The sequence below is a fragment of the Periophthalmus magnuspinnatus genome, chromosome 5, assembly GCF_009829125.3.
Source record: "Periophthalmus magnuspinnatus isolate fPerMag1 chromosome 5, fPerMag1.2.pri, whole genome shotgun sequence".
Taxonomy (NCBI): Eukaryota; Metazoa; Chordata; class Actinopteri; order Gobiiformes; family Gobiidae; genus Periophthalmus; species Periophthalmus magnuspinnatus.
This window is the reverse complement of record NC_047130.1, coordinates 29,910,333-29,937,476: the sequence shown is the minus strand read 5'-3', so window position 1 is coordinate 29,937,476 and position 27,144 is coordinate 29,910,333. Positions and strand designations below refer to the sequence as shown.

The following is a 27,144-nucleotide window of genomic DNA, read 5'->3' as shown; positions in this document are numbered from 1 at the left end:
TTTGGGTGAGGCTTTGTTAAAATCTTCTCAAACGTCATCGCTGTTGTCAGCATACAAGAGGACATACGCCAATTCTTGTGGATTTTATGGATATACGTTGTTATTTGTTGAATCTTTTGTGACGGGAGTACAAATGGCCGACCACAGCGCGAGTGACATGTGCGTTTGGGGTTTACAGATTTGGAGGAAGCTTCTACACACAACATTAAACTTTCACATTGCGCCGCGGGCCACAAAATATCGTCTCGCGGGCCGCAATTGATCCCCGGGCCGCAAGTTTGAGACTATAGATCAGGTGTGTCAAACTCATTTTCACAGAGGGCCACATCATCAAAATGGCCACTCTCAAAGGGCCAGATTTAACTATAACATAAATGTGACCAAATGTAATGTAAAAATAAATGCAACTACTTTTTCTATATTTATTATTTATTCAAGTTACAAATATTGCATATGGATTTGCATAGATATGAAAAAATGTCTGTGTAACTGTGTATTTCCCAATAAACTGATATTTTAAGACAGTCATATCTTTTAATTTACTTTGTCGCGGGCCACGTAACATGACCTGGCGGGCCACATTTTGCCCACGGGCCTTGAATTTGACACATGAGCTCTAGATGTTTCAATCACTCAGATCAGATTTAACCCATTATTAAACATGCATTATGTAACTTTCTGCCGGAGAATCTGGCACTCGCTCGTCACCATGGTTACTACATGTTACTGCTTGACCTCAAATATCCCACAGTAGGACTTTAAGTAACTCCACCGGGCCAGATCACATGTTAGATCTGTGGAGAGGTGGCCCTGCTCACAGTAAGAAGAGTTTCAAGGTATTTTTTAGCCATAAAATACAAAAGAGATACAGTAAAAGGCATATTGTGGGACATTTCTGACAAACCAACAGCGTGAAAAGTTACCTAGCGGCTTTAACGTCTTATTACAGCTCGACCCTGAAGTTCACAGCGTCATAAAAGTCTCCATTAGGCGGTGATAGTCTGTATTTCTACTCTGTTTTTCTCCTTGACAACAATGACATAAGCCGGTGAAGCTGGTGGGGAAAGGTTTGATGCGTGATAAGAAGTCTCCCCGTAGGCGCGTTTGATGCCGTTCACAGCGTTACACCGTCCTGCGCTGTACGACTTCACAGCCTCTTTGATACGTGGATCTGAAACCTGTGATATACTGACGAGTCTGATCAGTGCAGGGACGAGCGCCGACTGTCAGGAGGCGACGCAGATCAGGAGAGTCACGTTCTGTTAGCGCGGCGGCTGGAACGAGGTGGACGGATGTGTGTTTTTCCATGTAGATAATATAAATTTGCACTGCCTGATATGTTGAAAAAATAAATAAATAAAAATGGCAAAGGTCCCACGTTTATCGCCAGGGTTACGTTCTAAAACTAACCCGCAACAGGCGAAATCCGAGATGCATCAGCTTTATTTTTAAGAGTTATTAAATGGCATTTGTCCAATTGTTTTTTACTTGTATGTGCAAATAAAATCTAAGCAAAACTTCACAAAAATGACTTGGGTCACAGCGACGATGGTGTGACGTCTAAGATTTTGAAAGCCCGTAAATCCAATACTATTACTATTACAACTGCTATTACTTCTTCTTATGACTACTAAGAAATCTGGTTGATTTAAAGAGCGGAAATTCCAAGTAAAAGTGGTATTCAAGTATCTGTACTTTCTACTCGAGTAAGTATTTTTTTCTATTATTGCCGGAGACCTGCTGAAAAGGCTTAGGGTTTATTTTTAGCACATTCATAATTTGAGTAAAACAAAAATATACAGATAAATATAGATAGAAAAATAACAGTTGACACCTGAATATACTGAATGACCAGGTTATTCCATCAATGGATTTTTGGGCATATTCCAAGATGACAACCCCTCACCACACACTTTATACACTTTTCTCACACAGGCATTAACATTTTCTCACATTTCTCTCCTGTTTAATTAATTAACAGTGACTCACCCGTATTTATCCAGCTGACAGATTCAAACTTTGCCTTTTGCTACTAATTCTAAAGCATTTTTTCGAGTTGCATCCTAGTTTTTTTAGAGGCCTGTGAAAGTTGCGAAACGCGCTTATAAAACCATCACAGTGAATAATTAGGGCCTTAGGGAAGTGAGGAAAAAGTTTGGACGGCTGCAAACCATTTGAAATAATATGTTTAGTTTTGTTTTTCACATTTTTCAGACAGTAAAACTTAAATGTGCACCTGTGAAATGGGTAAGAAATCTCATCCTGGAAAGACATTGGGTTTTTGTGAGTTTTTCATTTGGGGTATCGCTGAGTGAGGTGTATATGAATCGCAAACTAATGGATTCAATCTTGTCTGTTTTTGTTGAATAGTTGCTGTGCTGTAATTTTAGAAAACACTGCAGAAGGTAACAAAGCCAAATATGTTCAGAAAAAACTGCTAAAGACATTCTAGCCCACATATGTCAAACTCAAGGCCCGGGGGCCAAATGCGGCCCGCCACGTCATTTTATGTGGCCCGCGAGAAGGTAAATTAAGGCTTGACTGTCATTTTAAAATAAGTCTATACTGCTTTAATGTGTGTATTGACAATAAATTAATGAGATTTTCCCAACAAGTGACACTGAGAAATATTTACAAATAATCATCCCAAATTGTTCAGGAAGAGGAAAATTGTCAGCATGGAAGGCAGTTTCAAGAAAGACGCTAAAGGTGAATACAAGTTTGTGCTTTAAGGAGAAAATCTGTATGTTTTTTTGTGTTATGAGGCGGGGTCGGTACAATCTACGTCGACATTTTGACACCAAACAAGGAGCTAAGTATGCAAAAGTTAGCCTTCAAGAAAAACAACAAATAGTCCAATAATTAAAAGGCTAAAAAAGGCTGTTTTTGAAGCAGTGCTGAAGGTGTGCTCTGACCAGATATACACTTTTAAAAATGTCAGTTTATCAGGAAATACACAGTTACACTGAGACGTCATATTTGCAACTTGAATAAGTAATAAATACAGAAACAGTTATTTAACATGTTTAAAAGTAGTTGCATTTATTTTACATGACATTTGTTTAGATTTAGTGACATTTATCCTGCCACACAGTCACATCTGGCCCTTGATGGCGGCCATTTTGCTGATGTGGCCCTCAGTGAAAATGAGTTTGACATCTCTGTTCTAGCCCGTCGTCCGAGCTGCAGAATCCTTTCCCCAGAGTTCAGTCGTTGATATCACGTCGACTCCTGCTGCGAATCCTAGGCCTTTGCGTTTTTTTTTCCCCATGGTTATTTTAAGGACTCGTGGATTCTCATCTCCAGCTTCATCGTTGCCATTTGTCAGCTTTGCGTCTGTAACCGAACCGCGCACGCTCACGTTCAACGCATCCAAGCACCATCATTATTTAATTCACTCAGAGGAAGCTACTTTTATTAGAATCTGGTTGAAATCGCTCCCGGATTAGCACATCCATTTTCAAATCCCGCTGACAACAAAACAACCTCGAGTCCCGCTACTTTGTCGGGCGCGTTGACAAGCTAAAGCGATTATAATTTGGATATATTCAAGCTTGACCGCGAAAGTACCAACTCTTGAGCCCTGACCTGAAGATAGATTGGCAGTTATTGTCATTGCCTCGCGCTAAACAAGCAATTAGCCTGGCACCGTTTGCTGCCATGTTTTGCTAATTAAAATCCATCTATTCATATAATGACACAGAACAACAAAAAGAGTTCCATTTCTGCATTGTGTTGGTTGCAAATGTTACCTGGCAGAAATAATGAAGCACTGCCGCAATTAGACTCAACATGATCTAATACGCCGCCTGTTAATTGGTATCGGTTTTGTGTTTTTAGAGTGCAGTCAGCTAAAAGAAATTGTAAAAAAAAAAGGGGGGGAAAAAAATCACAGTTTTTTCTCTTTGTCTGTTCGCCCTCGCTAATTAGATCTTTTGGTACATACGCTCACGCTTCACTGAGGAACATGGCTAGCATCTCGCCGCGCAAAATTCAAGCCTTTTTCTATATTGTTTACAAATCCCCTTGAGGTTTAAGTTTGCAGTTGGAACAATATGTGAAGACAAACACAAGTCCTCAGGGTTTGATTGTTAGAAGGAGTTGAGACATTGCACATTCAGCCCTCGTCTCCGCTGTTGTGTGTGAGTGTGTGTGTTTCCGTGCTCGGTGGAATCAGATAACGACGTGGCCAGAACAAGATGGTGGAACGTGGAGATCTCATATGATATTTTGAACACTTAAATCTCCGCGAGACCTGATTTTGTCAAGATGAAAAATGGTTTGGAGTGGACGACGTATATGACTGAGGTGCTGAAGTGAAAGCGTAAAGCAGTGGTCCAAAAATGAATGTACGATTTCTGAGTAATACAATAATTTCTGACTGAAATGAATGTTTAAGTTGTGTTAGCGTCATTTAATCAACAAATAAAAGTAACAATGAGCACAGACGTCATGGAGAACATTCCTGAAAAACAAAATACAGTTGTCCCTCGCTATATCGCGGTTCACCTTTTGCGGTCTTGCTGTTTCGCGGATTTTTTTAGCGCAGTTTTTCATGCTTTTTTACATCGTATGGGCATGCATTGTGTCTTGCGTCCTGATTGGCTAATGGACTGTTGACCATTGTCCATCAGTCTCCACCGTGTCGTAAATGTTGGATTGCAGTGTGACTCTGAAGTGCTGTATGACACGTGAACAACACATTCAAAGCGAAACATCGAGGAAACGGGATATAATCTACAACGGTTTGAACTTTGAGAGAGTTTAAACAAGAGAGAAATGTGAGAAAATGTTAACGCCTGTGTGAGAAAAGTGTATAAAGTGTGTGGTGAGGGGTTTTACAGACAAAAACATATATAAAGCTGACTACTCTGCGGATTTCGCTGTACTACGACCACTGTACTACGATTTCTGAATATAACAACAATTTCTGAAACGTTCAAGTCGTGCTAGTGTCATTTAATCAACAAACAAAAGTAACTACGAGCACAGACGTCACGGAGGACATTTCTAAAAAACACTGTGAACACTGTGTAAATCCATGTTTTTTTTTCATGCTGCAGAGCACTTTTATCATCTGACATTCCTCTGACACTATTTATTGTATTAATAAGTTTTGCAAAGCTAAGTGACTCATACCATAATAGCTGCGCCGCTGCCACAGCCACAGCCCCTTCCAGCTCCAGCGCGGCGTTTGACATTTGAGTTGTTGTGGGCCAGCAAACTGAAAACTTTCCCTTCATCAGATCCAAAAATCACAAATTCATCTCATTATCAGGTTTCCGTGGCAACCGCAAGTTTTTTTTGTTTTTTTTTTAACCACGTTTTGCACCGCACACACCACAACATCCAGCAGAAGAAATTTACAAGAGGTCTCGATCCTTTTCTTCATTTCAGTGCAGCGTGTCACTAATGACTAATTTATTCTTATTAATACTCTGCAGAATAAGCAGGCCCCGAAAGACTCGCCAGAATATTTTAAAAGAAAAGAAAAGGATATAATATAGGACTATAATTTATGCACAAAGCTGTCATAGTGTAACTTTACAAAGACTCGGACGTACCTGGTTTAGATCCCTCGGCCACAGATCCATTGTAAACCTGGTTCAGAAAGTCGGGCCGGTTGTCGTTCATATCGATGACGTAGATGTACAGATCTATGGGGTTTTCCACCTGGTTTCCGTTCATGTCGACCGCATGAGCTCGCAGCTGTGAACACAAAACAAAACCTTATTAAGAAAACTGAAAACAAAGCAGAGCCGCAACGCCGGACCGCGAAGTACACACGGTTTTGTAACGATCAGGAGGGACGTGAACGAACAAACAAAAATAATGAGTGCGGTGCAGTTTAATACTTAAGGATGTGCGCTCATACGTCGAAAGGGAATGTAAAGACGTTAGCGGCGAGGAAAGAGAGTATTTTGAATAGATTATGAAGCTGGAGGTCGTGATTGGTGGTCGTGGTCTTTCTGGTTGAACGCGTGCGTCAACTTTACGACAACTCTGGAGTAAATATACAGGTTCTACAGCTACGACTCGCGCAGGTGACTCGTTTTACTGCAAAGATATATGTTTTTCATTAGCTCAACATGCCGTTTTCATTCAGAGGAGATGATTTCACATACATATTCACACAAATCTTTACTCATCCCTGCTGCACGTGCTTCACCGGTGCATTAAACATTATCATGCAGCTCAGGTTATATTTCAAACGGAGAGATGTCAGTGTCCACCTCCTTCGCCACAGCTCGCCGGTTTGACGGATACACAACCCCGTACGCACGCTTCACACGGCATGACTTCGCCTCTGTTAATTGGATGTTTTATTTTGGAAAATCTCATGCTCCGTGTCAACCAACGGGACACACAAAAATCTGATTCCCTGGCACCGACCTCCATCCCACCGAATGGGGCACAAAGTAATGAATTGATCCAGTGTCGCAAAAACAACACCTATTTTATTGTTAGCGCAGCCAGGGGTCCCGGAAAAATATCTGAGGTGCTGTGTTACGAGCTGCCCCGCCCCACTCTCCCCCCTCTCTCTCTCCCCTTTCCTCTCCATCCTTTCATTTCTTGCTGAGAAATAATGTTTGTCAGGGTTTGTTTTGACAAAGCAGCCATTTGGATGGATGTCTCTGACTGATGAGAGGTTCCTTGACACGGCTCTGTGTGAGAATACAGAGAGGAAGAAGAAAAAACATGGAGTGAGCTTTGTGCAAGCAAATGAGGGGTGGAAATACAAAGAGGAACATGGGGCTCGGGGGGAGAGCTGACTCAAGTAATCATCATCTACAGCGGGACGTCTTAATCTGTGTTGCACGGCGCTGCTCTGTAACGACAGCCTCCGATGTAACGCGCGTCGTATGCACAGAAAACCCGAGAGAAATCCCTTTAACGATACAGTAGCTCATGGCGGTAATGGCTCATGTGTCCTTGAGCAAGACACTTCACCCGTATTTCCTTTACGAAGCTTATAAAGTCCTGAGTGAATGTATGTAGAGTTTTAATGTACGATATATATTTTGGTCGCTGAGTCTAACATTACTGCCAGGCTCACGATAGTTAAATAAAAAAAATATATATTGTAAAAATACAGGACAAAAACTGCAAGAACACAAGATTAGCATGTTCTTTGAGTCTTAGCACGCTATGCTATCACGAACAGATGCTATTAATGAAGCAGGGGATAGAAGTCCACGTTAATGAAATGATTTATACAGAAGATATTGATACGTTGCAGCTGATGTCGTCAATATTCCCTGAGGGTGTGATGCTAATGCTAATGCTACATTCCAGTCGTCTTCGGAAGTCAGATTCTACGAGTTCTGACCTGTAAATTTACTCTGGAACACCCATCTATCTTGGCATTCCTACTCAAAAACTCGGGCAACATTTCAGAACCCCGAGTTGGTTCCGAGTTAGAAAATCCAACATGGCTGCCCCTGTGCGCTGATAAACTTTGATCTCCGACAGTTAAAATGTTGACCGCACTGGTGCTAGTTTCACTTTAAATGCTCTATTTTGTGAACCCGCTTCAGTGAACCTGCTGCTAATGTAAACAAAAGCAAAAATTCACTTTCAAACATTTATTTATATTTATACAATTGCAATAAGAATTTTAATTTGGTTACGGTTCAAAAATGTACTTCCCATTGTTTTGTAAGTTTTGGTGAGTTTTATGCCACTATTCTAAACTTCTAAACTGTTCTACATAAACTGTAATGGCTCAGTGTTTTTTCCGACACAGAAGCGCTGACCTCGGAGCATAAATGTAACTGGAGGCACTGCTCTGTCTGAGGCTTTGTTAGACTTTAATCTGAGCCTGGTTTTAACACAATCTGACCAAAAAGAACAGAATTAGTTGGAAGTACAACAGGTGAGAGGGTTTGTGTTGTTAAATAAGTCTCTCACACGCCAAATTAGTCATAAGCTAGCTAGCATTAGCCAACAACTTCAGTTTTCACTCACCTTTTCTGTTACAGATTCCTGAAAATGTGTTTTTTTAAATCACTTTTGTATATTTTTTATGTTTTCAGACCATCTAAAACACATCTTACTCTATTTGCTTATGTGTGCATTTGTGCATGTGTGTCACCATGGCAACTACAGCACATTCCGCCATAGAAATACATGCAGCCCCCAAAGTGATATCACAGCAAAGCGTCAATAATGTTCCTGAGAGACACTGCAGTTGTACATTTTAGGTGTTATAAGACAGAAAAAAATCATATTGGCGGAAACATTTTACAGCAAATATCACGTCTAAGAAAATATTTGGTTTATGGAGCAGCACCACCAGATTTAAACCAGTTATAAAACAACTTTACAGGTTTAAACTCGTCCTAAAACAGATCTATGTGGAGCTACTGTTGTAAAGGAGGAGCTGGGAAAGAAACGCAAACTTGTGACCTCAGAAAAGGCCCTAGAACAAAGTGACCAGACGCCCATTCACACTGTACCACTCTTTACTATCATGTTCACAGTTCTTAAAAATAAATAAAAACTATGAATGTGATGAATAATATAGCAAATAAAGATATATGGAAATAATAAACATGATAAATATGCAAATACAGAATATACAGAAACACAGGAGATAAATTAGAGATACACTGTGCACTTTCTCAATCAAAGTGAAAAATTCCGAGTGTCCGTGAACGCACCACAGACGGCAACGGAGTGCAGTGAAAATGCAAAGTTCTGCTGGTCCATGAATGCATCACTGGTGCAAGTTACGCAACAGATTAAAGCCAGATTGACTACAAATGGTAATAATAATATCAATTTACATTCTCAAGGACATGAACAAGTGAAGATGAAATGAAAGAGAAAGGCCGCAGTTGGAAAGGACGAAGGGAGCGACTGTCCCAAACGCGAACGTTAGTGAATCCTGATTGGTTGAGGAGTGAGACGAGGTGATCGCTGATTGGTTAAGATGATCGCTGGGCTCGAATGTCCAAATAATAATGAAAATACCGTGAAAACCTAATAAAACAGAATAAAAACAACACACATAATATGAATAAAATTACACTCTCGTTAACAACAATTACTACTAGTTCTAAACACGGTTCCTTGGTTAATCACAATTTCGCTGTGTATTTTAAACCCGATATAAATGCGCCGAGCTGCAAACCTGTGTGTGTACGGCGGCGCTGTGGCAGGACGCTCTGATATATCAAGTGCCAACATGAAAGACAGATCGCTAGCACCTGTTCCCTCTGAATCCTCACTCATCACGCGGGCTCTCAGTGTACATCTGTCGACGAGGCATCACAACACAACCCAAACAAACACACATCACTGCTTGCACACACACTCTCTCTCCCCGCACCCCCGTGGACGCATGTCGCTGCATAATAACAGCATTTAGAACCAATCAAAACGGGGCTCTTTTAGCTACTTAATGATCCTCACGGCGCTCGTTTTCCATTGGCTGAAGCGTGGCAAACACACACGCAAACGCACACACAAACACACAAACAAGGAGCAGAGTCACAACAAACAAACAAGGCCAATCTGTTTCCTCAGCTGTGAGCGGTTTGTGGTGTGAGACGTGAGACTGCTCCTGTGACTGTGCGGAGAGAGCATTGTGTTTGGAGCTGCACGTTTTGGTTTTTTTTTTAGCTTTTTTCAGTCGTTTGTTAGCGTAGAACTTTCTTGCACAGTTTATTAATGGACGCAGCCAGACGGAGGCATAATCAGTCTGACAAAACCATGTCCTCACATGGCGTCACCGGGGTTATGTGTTTACTGCTTAATGAACCTATGTTATTCCGTTCTGTTACTGTAAAACCGCATTGTGGCAGTGGATTAACTATTTATAACGAGGTGATTGTTGACTTGTGATTATTGTCCATGTGTGCGTAACTCTTTAAGGACTGAGCACATTATGGACCAGTGTAGCTCGCCTAGACTTTTATTCTTTTCAGCCGTAAAAATCATGTTAAAGTAGGAAGGAAGTATCAGAATGTACTGCGTTTTTTCCACACAACTACCTCTATTTTACACATCCATCCGTATTTTTCCTTAGACGCATCGAATAACTGACTCTCTGATTGGTCGTCTTCGAAGGCGACATAAGCACATGACTATAATGACAGTAACATATTTAAAGAGCTCCATGCCTCTGCTTCGAGACGCCGTTTGAATTAGCATGGTAGCATAATTGGTTGCGGAGTTACGGTAATGGAAAGTCCGCAACCGCGAGTCTTTTGGCGACGATAGCATCCGACGCTATAGGGTTACATAAAGAAAACTTGCATGTTCGTCAAAACAAAATTGGGACAAAACCAAGGCTAAACACAAAAGTAAATCTGGGCTAAACAAGTCTTAAAACAAGACCAAAGTCCATATAATGATCAAAATGGTTGAACTATGCAAGAACAGCACATTTTAGTATCTGATTTGACATTTGCATTCACTCTATCTCAAAAACGCCTTGTGGACATGTCTTTTTCTTTACGAGCTTGTTTTTTCTGATTTGGTAAAGTCGATTTTGGTATTCCCCAGTCCGTGCCTGTTATGTCTAGGCTTCTCCATCCCCTTGCACACTCCACTGTTTGTGTGTTTGTGCACTTGATGAAGAAATTGGAAATGTGATCTAAAGGCCCGGAGCGCTGGCTGTGCTGCTGACAGACTGTGTGAGGCCACATCAGTATTCTGCAGTATAACCGGACCACCACAGAAGTGCACTTTTATCTGGCCCATTGCTCCCTTTAGCAGACACATAACCATAAATAACCATATACTCGCAGGGGCACGTATAACACACCTTTGGCAATATGTACCTTTTGCTAAAAACAGAAATATACTGTTTTAGATTTGTTTCTTTTGGTCAATCTGAACTGAACAAGTGCTGCGTTTTACAGTAAATGAAATGGGCTATATTCAAGTTTAAACCTTTCTTTTTAAACTAATTTGGTCACCACTTGAAAAGAACTAGACTAGACTTAATACTTCTAATACTAATGAAACAAGTGGAGGCATGTGTAGGAGACAGAGGGGCAATCGATCCATTTTAAAAAGAGTTACTAGGAATATCCTGCGGTAGTACTTCAAAGAGGTTCATTTCGGTTTTATTTCCAAGTAAAAGTTCTTTTAACAGCAGTGTCTTGTTTAAATAGACATGTTTCGGACGTCTTGTGCATCCTTCTTCAGAAAAGTCACATGACGTTATGATGTTACGATGTTTTCCTGCATCTCAAGTTGAATTTAAGATGGTTTTGGATTGGTTTCCTCAAAGTGTCGAGACTCTTTGACACATTTCCGTCCAAAACTTTGACATATTACATCAAACAAGTTCATTTCGGTCTTCCAATATTATTCCCAAATAAAGGTTCTTTTAACAGACCAGTGTCTTGTTTAAATAGACATGTTTCAGACGTCTTGTACATCATTCTTCAGAAAGGTCAAGTGATGTTATGAAGTTTTCCGGCATCTCCAGCTGAATTTAAGATGGTTTTGGTGCCTCAATCATCTCAGTTCCCTTCACTCAAAGTGTCGAGACTCTTTGACTCTTTTCCGTCCAAAACTTTGACATATTACTTCAAAGAGGTTAATTTCGGTCGTCCAATATTATTCCCAAATAAAGGTTCTTTTAACAGACCAATGTCTTGTTTACATCGACATGTTTCGGACGCCTTGTACGTCATTCTTCAAAAAGGTCACGTGATGCATCTCAAGTTGAATTTAACTTGGATTTGGTACCTTTGTTCATCTCAGTTCCATTTGCTCAAAGCATCGAGACTCTTTGACACATTTTCTGTCCAAAGCGTTTCATTTCTGTCCATATCGGACTTCTAATGTTTCGGATGGGTCTTTAGAAAGGCCGTGTGATGTTACGGTGACATGTCTTATCAGCTGATTTACACAGATTTTGGCATCACGGTCCGTCTTCTCCAGGACAGCATCCAAAGTCCTTGAAAGTTGTGTTTGTTGTCCTCCATCCCAAAATAATTGGGATGGAGGACAACAAACACAAACATTGGATTAAGGAGGCTACTGAGATCTGGAAACAAGCCCACAGGATGGTAAATGGGGACGAAGTGAAGACGGCGCTATTTCCCTACCAATCCAGGAAGGTGAACGGTGATAGAGAGCATTTGTTGGAAAGAATATTGGAAGTCCGAAATGAACCTCTTTGAAGTAATATGTCAAAGGTTTGGGACGGCAATGTGTCAAAGAGTCTTGACACTTTGAGCAAACAGAACTGAGATGATCGAGGTACCAAAAAACATCTTAAATTCAGCTGGAGATGCAGGAAAACATCATAACATCAAACCTGGACTTAAAAAACTTCATCCCAACACAAAAGGATCATCAAAAGAGCCTGGATGAACAAGAGACGCCATTTAAACCAGAAAAGACACACGGTTTGGAAACTTTCAAACAAATACTCCATGAATCCAGAGATGAGAACAAGCGTAGACGACCACCTAAAGCACATGTGTCAAACTCAAGGCACGTGGGCAAAATGTGGCCCGCTACGTCATTTTAAGTGGCCCGTGCCAAGGTAAACTTAAAGATATGACTGTCTTAAAATGTCAGTTTATCAGGAGATACACAGTTACACAGCCTTATTTTACATCTATGGACATACATATGCAATATTTGTAAGTATTTGAGTAAGTAATACATTCAGAAAGAGTTAATTAACAAGTTGCAAGTAGTTGTTTTAATTATTTTACATTACATCTGGCCCTTTGAGAGAAACCATTTTGCTGATGTGGCCCTTGGGGAAAATGCGTTTGACACCCCTGATCTAAAGCATGAAACACAATATGTAGCTACAAGGACGAAATATAAAGTCATATTAACCAAGCTTATTGACGGGAAAAAGGGGGCGTTAACGACAAGGGGTTAAAAATCTATCAAAACAAACCTTAACAACTACAGAAATGTATTACGGTGAGGACAAAATTATGTGATAACTCCAAGCAAAATACCCTGCGGAATACAGTATATACTCTCGAGAGAGTATGTCAAAGCACATCAGACCGGGGAAAAAGGGCGGACCTGAGAGACGAAAGAGCGGGGATCCTAAAAACGGCTAAACTTGCACCAGGAAATGGAAACAAGGAAGAGATGATACACACACTAGGACAAAAACTATCACTATTGTACCTGGAGATAAGGGCAGGCCACATATGAAATACTAAAAAAAAACAAAACACAGAGGACAAGAAAAAGACGTTAACATCTCTGCTAAAACTAAATATAAGGGACTCCTGAGATACACAAAAAGGACACGCTATTACAACCAAGAGTACACAGTTTGGGATCGGTAATGTGCAGTTTATCAAAAGTACTCATAGATCTAATCAAGCCACTATTAGCACAGACAGAGCTGCACTGTCAGAGCTCAAAACAGCACAAGAACATAAAGAAATAAAACAGAAACTGGAGAGATGCTCACGTCACATGATGCGGTATCTCTTTTTATAAAAACACCAATACACATCACATTACATATTGTAGAGAATTGCCAAAGAAATGACAAAACTGTGGAAAAACTGACAAAACTATGAGTGGACAACATCGCGTAACTGCTATGGTTCAAAGTTTTGTCAATACAAGAGCAGGATCTACAGCCAGAAGGAGGGTTTTGCTGTGGGCGGGGCTCGTTCTCCGTCATCGTGAGCGGGTTCTTCATGGAGAACGCCAAACCAGCACGACGCGAACTGTCATTGTGGAGGACGTACGTGGACGACATCCTGGAGAAAGTCAACGTAGGATGCAACAGACAGTCTAAACCAGACAGTCTAAACCAGAGGCGCCCAAACTTTTTTTTAAATCGTTTTATAGCTTTGACAGAGCCGTTGTAGATTAATAAGGCTTAAAACACATTCATTTTAGGTCTGTATCACACTGCAATAAGATGTTTTTAGGTTATAGTAGTAGAAATAGTTTAATTTACTGTTAAAAGTGGTTCAGCAGGAGGTCTGAGGGCCAATAAAAACTGGTCTGAGGGCCACATTTGGGACACCCCTGGTCTAAACACAATTGACAGTGTAACATAAAGTTCTCGCACGAAGAAGAATTAAACAACGGCATGAATTTTTTGGACATCAACACAACACACATGAAGGATTGGAGCATAAAAATCAAAATTTTCTGGAAACCAACACATGGATGTACCTCCTATGGACTTCAGAACATAAACCGTAGACTCTCAGTTGTAAGGACATTGTTTGAAAGAGTTTGACACATTACAAAAGCACTACAGCGATGCCAGTACCAAAACCGAGCCGTCAAGAAGTAAAAACAGCAAGTGAGGGATAAAGCCAATGGGGAAAGGAAAAACAGGAACAGTCACACTCCCATACATCCTCGGAATACCATAAAAAATACAACGCGCCATGAAAAAGCGCAATATAAACACCCCAGTGAAACCACACTAGATAATAAGACAAATGTGCATCCGAAAGACAAGATAACCTCAGAACAAAAATGTAATAAAGCAAATATCGGTGAAACTGGGAGAGCTTTGAGCAAACCCAAAACCGAAAACACAAAGCTGAATGCGAGAAGGAAACGACAGAGGGATGTACAAGAGCGAAACAGGGAAAAGTAGAACAGGAGAAGCTTAAATCACTGCAGGAGACGTATTGTGGACGGGGAAAGCGCAAAAATAACTGGACAGTGAACAGGGACGAGGGGGCCTATCCATTTTCAAGGACCTGGAGAAGTCGGACTGCAGATGGCACTATTTAAAATCGTCACTGTAACACATAAAGTCTGCGTAAAACAACACATCGGTCCATTAAAAAGAACCTTAACACAGAAACATCCTGCTATAGTGTTGTTGCGTCAATGGCATAAAGTAGTTTCAATATTATTCTTCATTCTGACTTTTTTCCATTGCAAAATATCACACTTCAAAACGTGTTAACCTAAAATACAGGTATGTTTTTAAAGAGAGATCAACCGGCAGAAAACTCAAAGTTAATAAGTAATAATAATAAAAATGAGTGACTCCTTCGTCATGTAAATCAGCATCAGCACAGAAAAGCCTTACATTAGCGGCATCATTAAATAGACCAGAAATACGTCTGCAGGAGTTTGACATCCATTGTTCTGCCCCGTCAAACAATGGGGACTGAAAAGGCGCCATTTAAGGTCAAATTTTCATGAATAACAATTAACAAAAGGGAAATTACAGTTATCATAAGCCAAATGCCTGTTCCTTTCCTTTTACTTTTAATTTGACATTCAACTGTGTCAAATTTCCCCAGAATGACCATACTCATTTAGTGTGTTCAATAACAGCTATTTTATAATAATCATGTTTAAAGTATGTTGTGAAAATCTTTTTGTATTTAACCTTTTCTCCGCTCTTCTACATCTCACCTCGCACAGAAACACCTCCCCTGGTACGCCCTTGTCAAAAACACCAGCCGCGGATCTCTTTTTAACTCGAACCCAAAGCTAACAAGCAAAAGTTTGGCTTGTGAGACGCAGCTGCAGCCGTGGGACTGTCCTGCCCAAGACGGAAAGAAAGATCGAAAGAAAGTCTGCGCTATATCTTTCCTATGGGTCCAAAAGAGCTTCATCCTGCTCTGAAATCATCTCAAACAGCAGGTGCGCAGTGTCTTAGGCGAAGTGGGTTTAACACCTTTAAGTAGCTGTACCTGTTTCTTCCGTGCGGCTGAAAAAAATAAGTTTGATTCCAGTACAGATGTATTGCATAAGCAGCTCTTAAGAGACCGCCGTCTGTATCTAATTATAAAGAGCTTTAGTTTTCTCCATTACCTCGATTGCCTCTGAAACTTAATACGTAATTAGTAGCGAGGAGTAATTTTGGATGTATATGCTAACTGCTCATTAATATAAAATAGTTAAGATTTGAAGACTGTAAAAATGAGATACAGAGGAGGAACACAAAGTCATTCATCGCAATCTGCAGCCTGAAAATGAAAAAGTGTATGCTGTATTCGTGTATTCTGAGGCCCGGAGTACACATACAGGTACTTAATAGCGTATACTTTGTGCGCCATCTTTACGTGGATTTGGAGAAGCGTACACAAGTCACTACACTACTGTCCCTGCTCTAAAGGTTTGACAAATGGAGAGTCATATGTAACCCATGTGACCTAAATTGCCCCACCTTTTACATAAACCGTAGACTCTCAGTTGTAAGGACATTGTTTGAAAGAGTTTGACACGTTACAAAAGCACTACAGCGATGCCAGTACCAAAACCGAGCCGTCAATAAGTAAAAACAGCAAGTGAGGGATAAAGCCAATGGGGAAAGGAAAAACAGGAACAGTCACACTCCCATACATCCTCAGAATACCATAAAAAATACAACGCGCCATGAAAAAGCACAATATAAACACCCCAGTGAAACCACACCAGATAATAAGACAAATGTGCATCCGAAAGACAAGATAACCTCAGAACAAAAATGTAATAAAGCAAATATCGCCCCTCACTTCCTGTTTCTGGTGTGTTTTAAAGAAACACACAGACGAGACAAAAGTGCACATAGACACGACAACAAGTGAACCACAATAGACCATTCTCTGAGTTTAAGACGCCCCAAGAAGAAAATAATCTACCTGTGTGAGCGTGTTTGATCATTTTTCACCCAGTGTTTCAGAGTATTCTTGAAGGTTGAAAAGGACCCACAGTTCCTGACACGGGCAGGTCGTGTGTTCCATGACTGTGATTCTCTGATAGACGTCACCGTTTGGACAAATTTGCTGCATCTCTGTACGTCACAGTCTTCTCTGGTCAATGCTCCCGTGTTCACTCGGTCACTCGTTTTTTTACTTATAAAATCCATTAATGGTGGAGTGAGTCAATACAACACATTCAACCCTTCGCTCATCGGTGAGTCATTTTGTCGTTTTAAACCGCAGTTTGTTAGTTTTTTAGATTGAAGTACCACTCTGACGCTATGCTAATTTGTAAAGTCATTCTCCATAGAGCCACGGCTAACTCTGCTAATGCTAAAGCGTGTGGCAAAGTGTAACATATTTTGCACCTGTATTAATTAAATATGGACTAAATCGCAATTTTACTGCTACCGAATTAAAGGCCAAACCTTCAGCAGATAAAGGACACCTTAAGTTATGTGAATTATACCCGTTTTGGTGTCTATTTTTGTTGTTTTGTGAGTAATTTGGCGGCCATAATGTTTCCCATAAATGTAACATATTCACCACACTAAAATAAAATGGATGTGCACATGTTTCTGTCTCCCTATAAATACTGACTATATTGAATTTTATATAATCCCTGAATCCAATTTGGGTTTTACAAATCCTATGGAATACAAACAAAACCAAATAATGTCGTTATTTCATAGCCTAAAATAACCACGTCCTGCAAATGTTACACAGTTTTCCCTTGAAATGAACCTTTTCCTGGGTCCAATTTTGTATTTTACCTTTATTTTACCTTTATTTTACCAGGAGAAACATTAATATTTAATGACATCCAGAGTCCAGAGAGTTCTCAAAGGGACGCATAAGGTGAAGATGTCAGATAAATAAGAACAAATTCATATTTTTAATGTGAGGGTGTAATGGAAAACATCTGAAATCTTCTGAAATTAAAGCGAACGACGAATGTCCATCCGAAGACAAGAAAACCCCAGCTGAACACAACGCTGGATACGAAACGATAGAGGCAAGTACAAGAGCGACAAAAAAAGCAGAGCAGGAGACGTTTCGTGGACGGAAAAAGCGTAAAAATAATCAGGATGGAAGACAATAAATAAACATTGGATTAAGGACGTTACAGGACAGTAAACGGGGACGAGGCGTATCTATTAAACATTTTCAAGGACCTGGAGAAGCTGGACTGCAGATGGCGTTGTTCAGAATCGTCACTGCTGCAGAAAGTGTCCGAAACATGTTAAAGTCTGTGCAAAACAACACAAAAAGAACCTTAACATGGAAATATCCTGCTGTACTGTTATTGCGTCAATGGCGTAAAGTCGTTTTGATACTGTGATTTTTTTCCGTTGCAAAAAATCACACTTCAAAATGTGTTTTTAATGAGCGATCAACCAGCAGAAAACTCAAGTTAATAAGTGATAATAATAAAAATATCCTGTGAACAGTTGGACTCGCAAAACCATGACGCAACCGTGTCTGTAAAACTGGTTTATAGAAACATGCATACAGAGTGTCACAGCGGACAAACCAATCACTCCGACGATCATGTGGGACTGCCGCTGTGCTGATAATCTACGACAATGAAGACATCACAGCTTACTGGATCCGTCCTCTGAGACAGGGCTGTGCTTTTGAATGAGGCCTATGTGCCGCGCTGCCATCGATCACGCTGACGGGCGGCTGCGAAGAGACGCTGTCAACCAACCAGTCGACTCCCAGCGCAGATGTTCGTCTTGTCTGTTGCGGCCCAGAGTCATTTCTGTTGTGTTTGCATGTTATGGGAGACACTAAAGGTGAGTGTGGGTTATAACTTATGATTCAGTACCAAATGTCTTGTTTTTCGGAGTGATATCGTCCATAACTAAGATAAGATTCCACGTGTGCAGTCGTCCCTCGCTACATCACGGTTCTCGCTGTTTCGCTGATTTTTTTAGTCCAATTTTACACGTTTTTTTTCAATCGACACTACCAGGATGAAGAGGCGTGGTCAGAGGAACTGTGAAATACACGAGAGTCACTATTAATTAATTAAGAGAAATGTGAGAAAATGTTAATCCCTGTGTGAGAAAAGTGTATAAAGTGTGTGGTGAGGGGTTTTACAGCTGCAAAATCTACAGAATAATTGTAAAAAATAAAGCTGATACTTAGTTATTTTTAGAACGTAACCCGAGCGATAAACCAGGGACCACTGTGTATGTTTTTTCTTCATTATTATACATTTCTTGGCTGGTGCGACTTATACTCCAGTGCGGCTTTTTGGACTGATATCATCCATAACTAAGCTAAGATTCCATGTGTACATTAATGTGTAAATAAGGGCAGTTTGTATGAAATCTTTGGTTCATTTTGTGAGCATTCGGTGCTGTTGAGACACGACACACTGTGCAAGATCAAAAATACAACAACAAACAAAATCGCTGAAGTCGATTCACTACAAGTTCACAGCGATTCGTCTGGAAGAAAATGGACTTCACCTAACTTCTCCAAAACACATTCATCTGGACTTCAATAGTTTGCAAACAGTAATTCAGCAGAGCAGCGCAAGTTTCCAGAAAAAAACAACAACTTTATGATGGGTTAAATATGATCACTTTGTCTCAGTATAGTATTAAAGTAGCATCACATCAGTTTTAGCTTTTATATGATGTTTAGGCCTTTTCCATTAACAGTCCACAACGAAAATTATCATTTTAAAATCAAATCTGCAACAAACGGATTAGAGTTGGTGAAACGCAGCCACTGAAAAGAATCAATCAATCAATCAACGTTTATTTATAGAGCACTTTACAACACTCAAGGTGACCAAAGTGCTTTCCAGTAAAATCAAATTAATAACTTAATTATTAAGTTAAAATCATACTAAAACAGTAAAATAGGAGAATAAAATAGAATAAATTACATTATTATAACAAATTATAAATAATGATAATGTGTCACAACATTACTAAGTGTTGAAAGCCAGTCTGAATAAATATGTTTTAAGCCTGGATTTAGTAATGGTGCACATATCAGGAGGCAATTTGTTCCAGAGTTTGGGCCCAGCCACAGAGAAGATCACCCCAGTGTTTGGATTTAGTTTGTGGAACTTCCAAAAGAAGTTGATTAGACGACCTCAAGGCCCAGTTTGGATTTCGGACCATCAACAGTTCAGCCAGATAGGGCAGGGCGAGGCCATTAAGAACTTTAAAAACAAAAAGTAAAATTTTAAAATCAACTCTAAAAGAAACAGGAAGCCAATGGAGCGAATAAAGGACTGGGGTGATGTGTTGGCGTCTTGTGCTGCAGCATTCTGTACAAGTTGGAGGCGACCCAAGGACGACTGAGAGACACCAACATAAAGTGAGTTACAATAATCTAAGATTATTAAGAAGAAGAACAAGAAGAAGAAGAACAAGAAGAAAAAACAAGAAGAAGAACAACAACAACAACGTGGACAGATGATGTTACAGCAAATAATCCACTGTAACATTTCATTATATTTTACAGGTTGAAAATATCCTGAGTTGCAAAATGTTGAGCTGAGAGGCCTTTCCACTGGGTACTATCAGTATCAGGTTTGAGAGAATTTGTCATGATCCATGTTTTTCCTGCTCCCTGTTTTGCCTCCTGTCTTGCTCCTTCCCCTCCCTCACCTGCCTGAGCCAGAGCTGGGCGGAGCTCCTGGCTCCTCCCGCGCACACCTGGGAATCAGCGCAATCAACGCCAGCTGCCGCGGGATAGGAGGAGCCAGGACCAGACAGTCGGTGCCAGATCGTCTGCGTGTCAACTTGATTATCTTGCTTGTCCTTGCTTTTTGTATTTTTGCTCGCTGTTACCTCGCTTATTGAATTTTGTGCTACCCTCCAGATCCTGCTCCCTGGACCGTCCCAGCTCCCTCGCTCCCGGCTCTGCTCCGACCCTGCTACCCAGCCCTGGTACAGTCTGTCTTGTCTTGTCTCTGCACTCCACGTCACTGGACCCTGCCTCGCACCCTGCTCCTCGTTCTGGCTCTGCTCGCCTTGTCTCCGTCCCTGCACTCCACGACCTCGGACCCTGGCTCGCACTCTGCTCCCTGCTCCTGTACTGCCCGCACTGTCGTCTCTTTGCCACTCCAAGTTCCGCCCCGGGACCCTGGCCTGCACCTCGTCCACCGCTCATCACCGGATCTACCTCCATTATTGTTCAATTTATCATTTATTGTAAATAAACACTGTAAACCTTTCCCCGAGTCCTGCATCTCTTGGTCCAATCCGCCTGCATTACGACAGAACTATAGAACTTGTCTGAGCTGCTCCGTGTACTTGTTTATGACACTAACGCTCACTAAACATGTTACCCTTTCACAGTAATATCATCTTAAATGGACTCAATCTCGACATATTGATTACACAGGCTGAAATCAGTGGTAACAAGGATTTCATTTGTATTTCTATGCACATTTGAGAGAACAATATGATGTAAGTACGTATGTATGTATGTATGTATGTATGTATGTATGTATGTATAATAATTGAAAGCATGATTTTTTGTTTTATTTGTTTTACTCTTAAAACTTGTGTTAAACTGCGAGTTACAAACACTGAGGTGAACTTGTTTCTCAGTAAGAACGCACTGGAGTATAAGTCGCACCAGCCAAAAAAATGCATAATAATGAAGAAAAAAACAAAGTACAGTGGTCCCTCGTTTATCGCGGGGGTTATGTTCTAAAAATAACCCACAATAGGCAAAATCTGCAAAGTATTAGCTTTATTTTTTACAATTATTCTATATGTTTTGCAGCTATAAAACTATGAAAAAAATCCAGAAAATACAGTACTTTAAGATGCCTACACTGGAACTTGTTACTTTCACCTGTTACTGCATCTTTTTAGCGACGTATTCTACCTTCACATAAAGAGCTAACAGTATATCCATTTATGACCTTGTACGGACAGTATGTACAATGAGTTTAAGTCTTTATAGTACTTTTCTCAGGCTATAAGTACTGCAAAAACTCCCCCCTCACTCTTCGCCGTAACTATAATAGTACGATTTGTCTATAAAATTGTTATAAGTACTACATAACAAAACAATAACAAAAAGAAAGAACTATAGATGAAATGACTTTAATAACATTGTTTAACAGAAAATGTATAAAATGTAATCCTCCTTTCCTCTCTATATTTGTATTATTATTAATATGTATGCATTTTGTTGTGAAAAACATGAAAATAAACAATTAAAAAATAAAAATAAAAAATGTAATCATTTTTTAAACTATACACATTTTTAACCAACTGACTGAACCATTTGATGCTGAAAAAATAAAATAAAATCTAATAAAAAGTATCAGCTTGTTTGGGGTGTGATGTTCTTAAGCGACGCCTTCATTTATTTGTCTTCCTGCAGTCCGCTGCCAACATTTTTCGACACAGTGGACACACCGGTCTTTCCTCGTCTCTCGCCACAGTCGCTTCGTCACACTTCCTCGTCTTTCTTTCGTGTGATGTTCGTTTATCTCCGCCTTTCTTTTCATCCCTGTTAAATATTCTTCCATCGTGTCTCTTGTCGTGTCTCCATGTTCACGATCTGCTCACTATCTCCTGCAAACCCGACACCGCAGAGCTAACACTACCTGCGCACACTCAATGACAACGAGAGCGCGACTGCCACCTACTGCAGTGGATGTGCAATTACACTTTATTCTAGCACAGCAAAAGAAAAGCACGTTTGAGAAGGACTGCTTTAAATGTAACACGTGTAGCTCCATTCAGCTGATCAGATAAACTCGGTCTGGAGTCGCTTCAGTCACAATTAAAACAGTTTGATTTGTGCATAGCGTGCGCAGGTACAGTGATCCTGAAATCCTCTACAGCAGAAGTGTCAAACTCATTTTCACCGAGGGCCACATCAGCAAAATGGCCGCCATCAAGGTCCAGATGTAACTGCGCGGCAGGATAAATGTCACTAAATGTCATGTTAAATAAATGTAACTACTTTTAAACTTGTTAAATAACTGTTTCTGTATTTATTACTTATTCAAGTTGCAGATATTATGTGTCTGTGTAACTCCGTGTAACTGTGTCTTTTAATTATTGGAGAATTTGTTGTTTTTCTTGAAGGCTAACTTTTTCACACTTAGTTCCGTGTTTGGTGTCAAAATGTCGACGTAGATTGTACCGACCCCGCCTCATAACACAAAAAAAACATACAGATTTTCTCCTTAAAGCACAAACTTGTGTTCACGTTTAGCACCTTTCTTGAAACTGCCTTCCACGCCGACAATTTTCCTCTTCCTGAACAATCTGGGATGATTATTTGCAAATATTTCTCAGTGTCACTTGTTGGGAAAATCGCATTAGTTTATTGTCAATACACACATTAAAGCAGCACAGACTTATTTTAAAATGACAGTCAAGCCTTAATAATACCTTCTCGCGAGCCACATAATATGGTTGGCGGGTCGCATTTGGCCCCCGGGCCTTGAGTTTGACACATGTGCTCTACAGTGGCATTATCAATTATCATCTCTAAAATATTTAACAACAACGAGGCCCTGAGCTGGTTACTCCTATTAAACACTGTGAAATAACTGAACATAACGACTGTGACACTAAACCAACAAATAAATAAAATGACTTGTTCTCGCTGGTATGTTAATTTACAAATACTTCTGCAGATTTGAGGATATCACTGATCATCTAAAACTCATTTCCAACTCGGGAACACAAAGCCAAAGTTGCCCTAAAAACTATAATAAAAGTCCGTCTGAAAATGGCCTCACTTTGCATGTCAGGTCCTAACTTCATTACATAAATATTCATACTTGTCCTTAATGACATGAGCAGACAGACTCTCACACCAAGTACTGCACCAGCTCATTAGCTCCCAAACTTCTCCATCTCTCCCTCTGTCTTTCTCTCCCTCCCTCATCCATCCATCTCGCACTCCTCTTTGCGGCGAAAACTCAAATTCGAATGACAGCCCAAAGTGTCTGTGGGTTTTATCAAGCGGCATTCTTCATTTCGCGGCAGACAGGGACTGGCTGATGCGAACAGAATGGTAAAGTCCTTCAAGGCGCGCTTCTCACTGTTATTCTTTGTCACATTCGACGTTGGTATGAAAGGTAAGAGACACGGCGGCACGAAAAGGAGAGTCTGGTTTCTGCAGAGATAATTGTGGAATAATGAGGTGGTAATGATGTCGGTGTAGACAGCACAGAGGGTACAGGGAACATGACAAATAGCGGAGAAAAACCACCACCATTTCGTATTGTTACCTACCAGAAAATGTGGTGGAATTAGAGCTGCAAGTGAAACAATACCCAATTTTAAAAAAGAGTATTCTTACATGGAACGACGCTCTTTCTTCTCGGTCTAAGGGCTGCGTGACAAACATGTTCCCACTAATAGGGTCGATATTGTAGATTCCACTTGGCGGCTGGTCGGCGCCCGCTCCGGTGATGCTGTAGCGGATTCCCACGTCTTTGTCCTGGTCAGATCGAATCTGGGAAAGAAATTGGGGGAAACAGGATTAGAGCAATGCTGAAGAAATTCAACAGGTTTGTTTTGTTTTTTTTATGATTTATTTAGCCAAAAAATGCATGTAAATTGCACCTGAGTATAAGTCGCACACCCGGCTAAACTGTGAAACTATGAAAAAAGTGCGACTTATGATCCGGAAAATACGATACTTATTTTAAGACATCTACACTGAAACCTGCTGCTTCGTTTACATGACAAAGCTCCTCATTTTCAGGTTGAACAGAGGTGCTTTAATACATCTTTTCAGTGATTCCAAGTATCTTTTAGTGGCGTATTCTACCTTCACGTAAACGGCTAACAGTGTATACATTTGTGACCTTGTACGGACAGTATGTACAATGAGTTTAAGTCTTTATAGTACCTTTCTCAGGCTATAAGTACTGCAAAAACTCCCCCCTCACTCTCTGCCGTAACTATAATAGTACGATTTGTCTATAGCCACATAACAACAAAATAAAAACAAAAAAGAAAGAAATATAGATCAATTTACAACAAAGTGACGTTAATAGCATTATTTTTTAATCTGCAACAGAAAATATGTAAAATTCATAAGAAATATAATCCTTCTTTCCATTTTGTTGTTGTGAAAACCATGAAAATAAACAGTTAAAAAAATAAAAATAAAAAATGTAATCCTTATTTAAACTATACACATTTTTATCCAACTGATTGAACCATTTGATGCTGAAAAAATAAAATAAATAAATAAAAGTATCAGCGTGTTTGGGGTGTGATGTTCTTAAGTGACGCCTTCATTTTTTTGTCTTCGTGCTGTCCGCTGCCAACATTTTTAGACACAGTGGACACACTGGTCTTTCCTCGTCTCCCACCACAAACCAAACAAACGAACAAAACAAAGGACAAACTGGTCATGTGTCGATCCAAGAAAGTTTTGTGGTTGTTTAAAGTCCAAAGTGGCTGCACATTTGAGTTTATTTGACACTTAAGTCTGATTGCTTCCAGTGACTTTTTCCATTTGTCCATGAAAAGCTGAGAATTTCCATCATAATCTCCAAATTTGATCATAGTCAAGAGGTCAAACATAAAAAATAATGTAATAAACTGCAAAAACTATTCATAAATCAGGATTAGACCAGATCAACTTTTATTACTGCTACTACTTTTACTGCTAGTTTACTATATACAAAGTTCCATACTTCCAAACTGTCAATAAAATGTGAAAAAAAAGAGGTCAGACATCAGTGACGTCCATAGGGAAACAGAGGGAGAATCATCACCAACTTTACCATAATACTCTGTCCAGCCACCATCAGGAGTGACTGAACAGCATGCTCATTTTGTACCAGTAAAGGAGGAATATGTCAGAGCAAAAACATCATTGAGTTTCTTTCTACCACTTAAGGCAATTTGACGATGTCCCCACTTTGTACCTACTATAAATATTTGGAGAAATACATACATTACGCAAAATATTGTACTGCAATTCTTTAAACCTTTTACAAATGCAGATTCTAGAGATGGTGAGGTCAGGATTTTGGCCAATTGCTGTGAAGCAATTTCACATTTAATCAAAACTCCCCAAGATTTCAGTTTATCCAGACTGATATGTCTCCAAATTTTCACAGTTCTGCCGGTTTCCTTGTTTGTCCTCAGTCCAGCTTCATTTCCCGCCTGTTCCAGTCCTAACTCCCTGTTTTCCTCGCACCTGAAGTTCATTGCTAATCAGCGGTGTAGCCTTTATGTTCTCCCTGTGTTCAGTTTGTGTTGCTGGATTGTTAGAAAACACGCAGGCTCTGTATTTCCAATAAACCTGATGTATTCACCTGGACAAGGAGTTTGGCTGTGATCTTTGTGTTTTCACCTGCGTGACACAAATAGAACCTAAATATAAAACGTTTATGCTCTTTATTATTAATGAGCACTCTTCTGTTTTAACTTTATGCTGATTATTTGTGATTATTTATGTTTTAATTTGTGTGATTTTAATGTCTTTCTTATTCTGTAAAGCACTTTGAATTACTTTGTGCTATACAAATAATCTTGCTTTGCTTTGCCTTGAGAAATATCTCCAAATGGTACAATTCTGGTGTAAACGTAAGAGATTTATCCTTCTGCTGCACATAATTGCAAATATTTATAAAAATCCTTGTTTGGTGAAGAATATCGGGACTTCAGAGAGTCAAAAGATCGTAATTCTTGTTTTGTAAAGACGTAAAAAAAAACTATGAATCCCAGTAATGATCCATCCTGTAAAACTTGTTCCTATCGTTTGTGGATTGGTTTGTTTTTTAGCATGTATGACCTTTGAATTACTTTGTGTTCGAATTGCGCTGTACAAATAAACCTCTTTTGCCTCGTTTATGATTAATATCTATTACTGAACCTAAACAAAATCAAGCACCAAGTTTGACACGTTCGCACAAAAGAAAATCAAACTTATTCTTTCACAAAAGCTTTCGAAAGTAGTGCCATTATTCCACACCAAAGAACGTTATTGTTGTCAGTTCAAAGGACTTTAAGCCGCGGTATTAAAATGGAAATGTGGACCAAATATGTAGAAAACAAGGTTCAACATGTGTGGATCAAAAGTTTGGATAGTTATTTCAAAAACAGAGTAACAAAAGCCCCTGTCATCCATCTGAAATTATGGCAAATGTCAAATTTTAGAGAACTGTTATTTACAACGAAGATGACAGACAACAGTGGGCCTCCAAGACACAGAAAATCAACTACTTCTGAAAGATTTTGTTTGTTTTGTAGAATTTTTTAGATATTTTGTTGATGTTTCTCCAGAAAGTTCCAACTCCACACTTCTGCTTTAGTTATACACTGTGCAGAACAAAAGTAAAAGTTATTTAAGTAAAAGTATCACATAAAAAAGTCAAATTAAGTAAAAGTATTCAAGTACCTGTACCCACGTAACTTTCGTCCGTCCCTCATGACACGCTAATAAGTTTGCCCATAGATATATAATGAAAAACACGACCCATGAGCTGTGCATGAATGACGATCTGCGCGATCCATTCGTGAGTAAATCGCGAATCGAGCAACAA

The 27,144-nt window shown here is 39.8% G+C and overlaps 1 protein-coding gene across 3 annotated transcripts in view; it reads right to left on the bottom strand.

Moving 5' to 3' along the window:
- Window positions 1–27,144, bottom strand: part of cdh4 (cadherin 4, type 1, R-cadherin (retinal)) — a 341,227-nt gene that overhangs the window by 68,626 nt on the left and 245,457 nt on the right. For all 3 annotated transcript variants that reach the window (XM_055221814.1, XM_033966767.2, XM_055221815.1), the window contains 2 exons: window positions 23,937–24,092; window positions 5,565–5,709 (listed from right to left, as the gene is read on the bottom strand). In XM_055221814.1, the coding sequence (XP_055077789.1) occupies window positions 5,565–5,709; window positions 23,937–24,092 (301 nt within the window). The remainder of the gene's footprint in view (window positions 1–5,564; window positions 5,710–23,936; window positions 24,093–27,144) is intronic.